At 61.7% G+C, this 7,335-nt stretch overlaps 3 protein-coding genes across 3 annotated transcripts in view; 1 reads left to right on the forward strand and 2 right to left on the reverse strand.

Moving 5' to 3' along the window:
• Nucleotides 1-86: 86 nt before the first annotated feature.
• On the reverse strand, nucleotides 87-3,590 carry SPRG_12940 (hypothetical protein; the record flags this gene model as incomplete). The annotated part of the gene is made up of 8 exons (XM_012352768.1): nucleotides 87-788; nucleotides 833-994; nucleotides 1,042-1,155; nucleotides 1,203-1,487; nucleotides 1,535-2,044; nucleotides 2,099-2,422; nucleotides 2,474-3,368; nucleotides 3,412-3,590. The coding sequence occupies 8 exons, from the start codon at nucleotides 3,588-3,590 to the stop codon at nucleotides 105-107; spliced, it is 3,153 nt and encodes a 1,050-aa protein (XP_012208158.1). The 3' UTR covers nucleotides 87-104.
• Nucleotides 3,591-3,609: 19 nt separating this feature from the next.
• Nucleotides 3,610-5,852, reverse strand: SPRG_12941 (hypothetical protein). Its single transcript, XM_012352769.1, has 6 exons — nucleotides 5,152-5,852; nucleotides 4,981-5,102; nucleotides 4,556-4,928; nucleotides 4,181-4,508; nucleotides 3,909-4,135; nucleotides 3,610-3,859 (listed from the first exon to the last, which is right to left on the reverse strand). The coding sequence occupies exons 1-5, from the start codon at nucleotides 5,682-5,684 to the stop codon at nucleotides 3,932-3,934; spliced, it is 1,560 nt and encodes a 519-aa protein (XP_012208159.1). The 5' UTR covers nucleotides 5,685-5,852; the 3' UTR covers nucleotides 3,610-3,859; nucleotides 3,909-3,931.
• A 634-nt stretch (nucleotides 5,853-6,486) lies between these two features.
• SPRG_21220 (hypothetical protein) overlaps nucleotides 6,487-7,335 on the forward strand; it is a gene marked incomplete at both ends in the record, with an annotated part of 3,559 nt that continues 2,710 nt past the window's right edge. The window contains 5 exons of the mRNA XM_012352781.1: nucleotides 6,487-6,654; nucleotides 6,705-6,890; nucleotides 6,982-7,133; nucleotides 7,183-7,234; nucleotides 7,286-7,308. Of these exons, the coding sequence (XP_012208171.1) occupies nucleotides 6,487-6,654; nucleotides 6,705-6,890; nucleotides 6,982-7,133; nucleotides 7,183-7,234; nucleotides 7,286-7,308 (581 nt within the window). The remainder of the gene's footprint in view (nucleotides 6,655-6,704; nucleotides 6,891-6,981; nucleotides 7,134-7,182; nucleotides 7,235-7,285; nucleotides 7,309-7,335) is intronic.

The following is a 7,335-nucleotide window of genomic DNA, read 5'->3' on the forward strand; positions in this document are numbered from 1 at the left end:
CGCCCATGTGAAAAATGTGGGAAAAGCCATCCTTCAACCTGCCCGAGCATCGTCGCCGCCTGCTGGAGGAACATGCATCGAAGTGCCATCGTCAGAACTGCACTCTATTTTGCATTGGGATCCATGCGCGGGATGCTGGCGTCGTGGTGGCCCTTGCGGCGGCGACCGAGCTTGACGGGCGGCGCCTTCTTGGGCTTGCCGCCGACATGCAACTCGGCTTGGTTGCTCGGCGCGACGAGCGGCAGGTGGCAGATGCACGCCATGCGGCCGCACGTGTGGCACATGAGGTCTTCGCGGACGTCGCGCTTGGGCAGGCGCATCGCGAGGCTCGTCTCGTCGACGATGGCCTTCGTCGCACGCACGATCGCGTCGTAGGTCGCGAGCACCTGCGGGTTGCGACTGCCGCTTGCTTCGAGCGCCAAGGACCGGTCCGCCGCCGCTGCCGCCACCGTGGCTCGGAGGAGGTCAGTGCTTGCGCGCGCGTGGGCCACGTTGGTCGCATACGAGAGGCTGGCGGATGGCGACGCCGGCGGCAACAGCGCGCGCAGCCGAGCGTTCTCCTTTCGCAGCAGCACGTTGCGGCGAACGTTCCGGACCTTCCAACGCACGCGCTGTCGGCGCACCGCCGTTTTCGTGTCCGCGTCGTAGAGCCCGAGAGCCCGCGAGAGCTCCAAGCGGCGAAGGCCCTCGATCTCCAGCGTCTCGTCCATGAGGAACTCGTCGCGGTCCCGCTCCAAGTCTTCGAGCTCCATCTGCAGCGCCTCGATCTCGTGGTCGTACTCGCGGATCTATAAGTTGCTTTTGAACGAATATGCGATCGGAAGGCGTCGACCTGCTGCCGCTTGCTGAGGATCTCTTCGGCGCTTAGAAGCCGGGAGAAATGAATCACAACCTTCTCGGTCTCAAATGCCTCGGCCCAGCCCCGCCCGACGTCTTCGGGCGTCATGCTCGCGAGCTCCTTGTCGACGAACGGCGCCCGCAGCTCCCAGTCCAGCTACCTCACGTATCCAGATATCAAGATGACCCATCCAAACGACGCACCCGCATTTGTTTCAAGTCGTGGATGTGCTGCAGCGCCTTCTTCTTGTACTTGGCGAGGCGCGCGAGGTCGGCCGACGCATCCACGTAGTCGAACTGCACCATTTCCAACTCGTCCTGTCGCATAGTATCAACTTGATACAGTGATAGAAGAGGGGCCGTGCCTTGAACGTGGTCATCGCGCGCGCTTTGACTTCGATTCGGAGCAGGTCCCGCATCGCTTGGCACTGCTGCCGGCTCTGGAAGCTGCGCCACGCGGCCTGGACCTTGACCGCCGCCGCGCCATAGCGTCCGCGCTGGGCCATGCGCCGTGCGGTCACGTGTTTGCGTGCGAGGAACTGCCGCACGAGGCACTGGACGGTGCTGGCAGCGGCATGCTGCAACCCCAACAGCTTGGCTTCCCACGCAACCCGCTCGGCGTGCGCGCGCTTGGCTTGGCGCCACGCAAACTATCCCGTTCTTAGTATCAAGGTATCAAGGTAGCAAGTGTCCAGACCTGAATGACACACGCGGCTTCGTGGCGATCGCGGAAGTCTTCGAGGCGCTTGCGGACCATGTAGCCGCGGAAGATGCGCTGAATGAGCCGCGTGGAAGGCCCAACGACAGTCTTCAAGTGCACTTTTCGGCGCTCGCGCCGCAGCACGAGGCGGGCGAGGAAGCCGCGGCCTGCTGCGCCGATGCGCGACGCCAGGAGGTTGCGCCGGCGCTGCTCAAAGATGCCGGCCCATACTACGCGGTTGCGATAGGCGCGGTAGGCTCGCTGGAGCGTGCTCGCCATCGCCCGCTGCAGCTCAAGTTGGCGGAACCGAGCGCGGCCGCGGCCGCCGCGAAAGACGCGCTGGATCGCAATCGCCGCGGGCGTGTGGATAACGCGCCGGGCGTGCTCGGCTTTGGCGCGGCGATAGAGGCCTCGGCCAACGTGCCCACGGTACACGCGCTGCAGAAGCGACGCGGCCGGGACTTGCACATGGCGCTTGAACTGCGCGTGCCGAAACATCTTCGCGCGCTACCCACCACCATCGCTTCTATGGGATCGAACACGAGAGAAGGGAATAAGTACCCGGCGGCCAAAGAGGCCGCGGACGCAGCGCTGGATCTGGATCGCATTGGCGACGTGGTATCGCATCCAGAAGACCCACTTGCGCGCGCGGTGGCCGCGGAAGAGTCGCTGCAGCCCGACGGCGCCAAGGACCATGTGCGCTCGGAGCACTCGCGTCGCGTGGCGCGAGACACTGGAGCGATACGCGGCCTGAATATGCGTGGCCGCAAAGGTCGAGACGAGGAAGAGCTCGGTCGTAAACACCCGCGCACGATACCCGCGGTAGACGCGCTGCAGCGTGATCGCATGGCGGTGTCGCCGCAAGAGCCGTCGCAGCACGCGGCTCTAGCATCGCCAACAGGTGACTCCACTCGTATCAATGTATTGCGTGCGCACATGCAACTGTTGACGGAAGAGGCGCTGGATCTTGATGGCGGCGAGGCTGAGCGCTCGCATGCGCTTCTCGTAGCGGTGCACGACTGCGTGGACGTCGGCGTCCTTCCCGAGCGCGTGATGCTCGCGATAGAGCGCGGCTTGTTCCTGCGCGAGGAGGTCCTTGAGCGCTTGCGGCAGCCCGTGGTAAAAGTGAGGAACACGCGTCGGCGCTTGCGTATCGTCGACGAGGGCTGCCACGTCACGAAGGCTCGTTTTCGCAGTGGGATCGACGCCGGCGCTTTGAACGTGCGCGTGGCTCAAGCCGAGACGCTCGGTGAGCGCGAGCGTTGCGGCCGCCGCATCGTGCTGGGCGACCGTGCGACAAACGACATGCAGCTCGACGGCGATGGTGCCAAAGCAAGGCAACCGGCGCACATGGTCGCCAATGTAGCTGAGCTTGCGACACCGATGCAAGGGCACACACCCGTCGCAGTCGAGGAGAGCGCTGTAGACAAGCTCGAGGCGGTGCAGCAGTGGGAGCCGCTGGAACGCGTCCGACACCAGCGTCACGCCAAACACGGCATTCCAGTGCGGCGGCGCCGGCGCGCTCGGGTCATTACTGAGCGAGACAGGGTTGAGCCGGTCGCGCGCCTTGACGGCCTTGGCGCACGCAGCCCGCGCCGCCTTTTCGTGCTCGAACGTCCCGACGAGTGTCGGCGCGAGCTGGTCGGGCCGCGACGGCTTGCCATAGCGCGAGCGCGGGTGGTCGAACCACTCGGCCACGCTGCGACGCCACGGAGCGTAGTAGATCTGTACCTTCCACTTCTTGGCGCTGAGCTGCGAGACTGTCTCGAGCTTGATGCTCTGGTACCAGTACCGCTTCGGGCCCAGCACGCGCCGCTGGAGCTGCCGCAGACTAGAACGGCGACGTGACCAGATTCCCATATGATCTATGCTACCTGAGGTTTTCAATGCGGAGCGTGTGGGGAGAGAACGCGGCGCGGAGCCTCCTCTCGAGGTCGGCTTCGATGGGGCGGTCGCAGGCGTCGGACGTCGCCGCGCCTACCAGCGCGTCAACTCTGTCGCGAGCTGATACATGGGGTGTACGGGCCGTCGGCCGCTGGCTCCGGTGACTCATTAACACGACAATCCAAGCGGTTTCAATATAAAAGGCTTTCAGTTACGAAGCGTCTATACACATCTAATACCGACCGGGTGCCATCGAGGGCGGCGACTTGAGACAAAAGTCGACGACGAGCGGGACGTGGTCCGAGAGGTACTGGCAGTTGGGCAAGCACGTGCGTGCGTACGACTTGAGCACGTCGGGCGAGTGCACCTTGAGCGCGGCCACCGGCGTGAGCTTGTCGGACGTGAACCAGATGTAGTCGACGACACCGACCCACGAGCCTGCATCGCAAGTTCAGCGCATATTCATTCAAGATGGAGACAGGCACACCCGTGTAGTTTGTGTAGTCCGGCTCACACGGACGCGTAGGCGCTGGCAAATGGCATTGAGTGCGCGAATTTGGTCATGGGCACGACTTCCGAGAGCTGCTGCAGCTCCGGGTGGTCGCTCTGGACGTGGTTCTGACTCAATAATTCGTAGACAGCGCTCGGCGGCTCGCTGTTAAAGTCGCCGCAGAGGATGATCGGGAGCCGTCTCGAATTGGCAATTTGCTCCAGCTAGAGGCACCTTTGATGGACGACGTAGGTGGCAGCGTCGAGTACCTGCTGGAGAAGGGTGTTGGTCTGCCACAGCTTGACGTCCGGGAAGTCCGGATTCGAAAAGATGTGCACGTTCGCAACACAGATGCTCGGTAGCACGGGCTTGCGCACCATGGAGCCATTTGCCTCGGGCAACACATCGAGCACGACGATCTGCGACACATTATCGCGCACAAGGCGCTGGCGCACGCGCGAGAGGCTGGCCTGGTACGAGTCGCGTTCGTGGTGCGACGCCGTCGGGTATGCCATGTCAAAATTGGCGAGGAGCGACGCGACAAAGTCGTTGGCGGCTTCGTTAAACTCGAGCGAGTACTGCTCCTTGAGGTAAAACCTGTATACGTGGCGTCCAGCAACGATTGAACGCAGGAAGGGGCGTACCGATTCTTGCGGTAAAACATCGCACACCCGTCGACTTTGCCCGCGAGGCCCATCGACTCGCGCGTCTTCTGGAGGTAGAGGCCTTCGTACCCAAGGTCGGTCATCATGGGCTGGAAAAAGTTCTTGTAATGGTCGGCTTGTACTTCTTGGAGGCAGAGGATGTCGGCGTTGTAGACTTGGAGCTCGCACTTGAGGAGCTGCTTCCGGAACGACCAGTTGAGCGCCCACATCGGGCAGTACGGGTACATCTGTCGCGTTGCGTAAATCTCGGCGAGCACGTTGTACGAGAGAACGCGGAACGAGCCAATGTAGCGGACGCGGGCCGCGTCCTTGATGCTTGAAATCATCGGCCGCTTCGGCGCCAGCGGCGGAACTGCAAGAGGCAAGCGCATGAGACCACGCGGAGCACAACATGAGGAGCGTACACGGAAGGACGATGTTGGTCTCGGTATACTTGGGCGGGCCGCACTCTTCGCCGGACCGATACATGGCCGTGCATTCGACGCGAAGCACATGGCCCACGTCGCTCGTGGTCGGGATGTACGTCCTACGCGCTACGTTTGCCGGTGCACGAGACGACGATGCATGCAACGTACTTGGAGGCCTGCAGCGCGGTCCACGTCTCTTCCTTGACCGGGACCATGGCCGAGTTGAGCAAGTCGAGGCTGCGCACCTTCTCTTTTGCTGCGCTAACGTCCTTGGCGGTTCGGTTCTGCTGGTTTTGCTGCTTGGATGGCATGTCGTGGAGCTGCCGATGCTGGCCCCAGCCGCTGCGGAAGCATTCGGGTGTGCAAAAGCCCGATTCTTCGTTCGCGATGCCCATGCGCGAGCAGACTGCGCACTCGATCTTCGCCATGAGCATGACAACGTTGCCTTCACCGTTTCCAATGCGTGGGCATTGCTTGTTTGCGCAAGCGCGCTTCGAGTTGGACTTGTACCAGCAAAACTTGAGGTGGAAGTCGTCGTCGTCAATGTCGCCTTCCGAGGACCGGTAGAACGCATGCGTCGTGACCTCGCATCCTTCGACGGGCTGGTCCACGCGAAGCGAGATGCGACCTTCGCCGCTCGTCGGGGACCCCCGCGGTGGGCTCTGCGAGAAATGATACGCTCGTCGGTCAAGACCCTTCATGCCGGAGGTCGATCGAAAGCTAGGAAGATGGGGGCGTTGATGGATCGACGTCGAGGAGCCGAGGAGGATTGCGCGGAGCTCGAGCTTGATGGACCGCGGAAGCGCGGAGGAAGAGGCCGAGGAAGGAGCGCGGTCGTCGGCGCCGGAGGTCGGCGCTTCCAATGTAACGTCCAAGAAAGCACGGGTTTATAACCTCTCGTCGAACCTGCCAAATCGCATATTCGATTTCACAGGATGAAGTGCGCGAACCTGGGGTGCATGCCGCTTCAACGCGTCGCACGCTTTAAATTCCACCCCGTGCTCGCACTCAGCGACCTTGCAGCTCCTTGTTCCTAGCTCTTGTCTGCATTATCTGCTCTAAACCAAGGACATACTAGCACGCTACCGAATCGCATAGAAGACTCGGAGACGAAGGTGCATCGATGTAGTTGGTCGCTCACATTTCCGGCAATTTAGTGGATTTTTCAAAAATCAAACTGGCGGGCGGCCACCAGTCATTTTACCAGAGCTCGACAGTCCTCGTAGGCAGGACCTTCGGACAGCATCTAGTAGACCTTTGTGCTAGTCGTTGCCGAGATGGGCTGCGTAGTTGGTTCGGTTGACGACGCGATGCGCGAAACGGTGTCGAGCCGACGGCAGCCAATTGTCTCGGAGGTGCGCGCGGCCCAAGTGCATCACCTGACGGTTGAAACATCCCTCTTTTTGTCAATGCAAATCCGTGTTTGTCATTTCCCACGACGCTGAATATCGAATGAAAATTCCAAATCGTCGGTGGGTTGTTCGCAAGATCTGGCCCAGCCCGATGACGAAGAAGAGCCTGAGCGCCATGGAGGACGAGCCGATGATGCAAGCCTGCTTCTACACCAAGTTCGGGAAGCCAACCGTGCTGCAGATGGGTCTTTTGCCCAAGGCGAAGCTCCTCGCACCCGAGGAAGTCCTCGTCCAGGTGTACGCCGCCTCGATCAACCCGGTCCACCTCATCGCCGCCAGCGCCATGCTGATGCTGCTAGCCTCGCGTAGATCGACTACAAGCGACGTGAAGGTGGCCTCAAGGCCGTGCTCGATACCAAATGGCCGCAGATCGTCGGCTACGACCTTGCAGGCGTCGTCGTCTTGGTCGGCGCCAACGTCAAGCAGTTCCACGTTGGCGACGAAGTCTACGCCTGCCTACCGCACGACCGACCCGGTTCGCTTGCTGAGTATAGCGTTACCGCTCCATCGCGCATGCATTTGACGGACGGCGTAGATACGTCTCGGTCGCCGAGCGCTACGTGGCCACGAAGCCACGCTCGCTCAGGTCCTGCATCTCTATCGACGCCTCCTCGCACTCACGACTGTCCGTGCTAGCTTTGTGCAGGCTGCCGCGCTTCCCATCTCATCGCTCGTTGCGCTGCAGACGCTACGCCGACTGGAGCTGCGCGAAGGCCAAAAGTTCCTCCTCACTGGCGGGTTGGTTTCCTTCCCAAGAGGTTACCTCCGCATCGTCGCTCGATATTAGGTCGGGTGGCGTCGGAACGCTCGCGTTGCAGCTGGCGAAAAACGTATTTAAGGTAAGCATCGTTCCACGTCCCACTCGACACCCATCGCATCATCATTCCTAGGCGGGCACGATCGCGACGACGGCGTCGCAGCAGAAAAGCACATATCCTCA

Source organism: Saprolegnia parasitica (assembly GCF_000151545.1).
Source record: "Saprolegnia parasitica CBS 223.65 unplaced genomic scaffold supercont2.106, whole genome shotgun sequence".
Taxonomy (NCBI): Eukaryota; Oomycota; class Saprolegniomycetes; order Saprolegniales; family Saprolegniaceae; genus Saprolegnia; species Saprolegnia parasitica.

Bases quoted from the DNA above. Each gene is read 5' to 3' on its own strand.
- SPRG_12941 (XM_012352769.1), bottom strand. From the start codon at position 5,684: ATGAAGGGTCTTGACCGACGAGCGTATCATTTCTCGCAGAGCCCACCG. The intron at 5,103-5,151 runs GTACGTTGCATG...CGTAGCGCGTAG, and splicing joins ACCGCGCTGCAGGCCTCCAA to GACGTACATCCCGACCACGA. The intron at 4,929-4,980 runs GTACGCTCCTCA...TGCCTCTTGCAG, and splicing joins GACCAACATCGTCCTTCCGT to TTCCGCCGCTGGCGCCGAAG.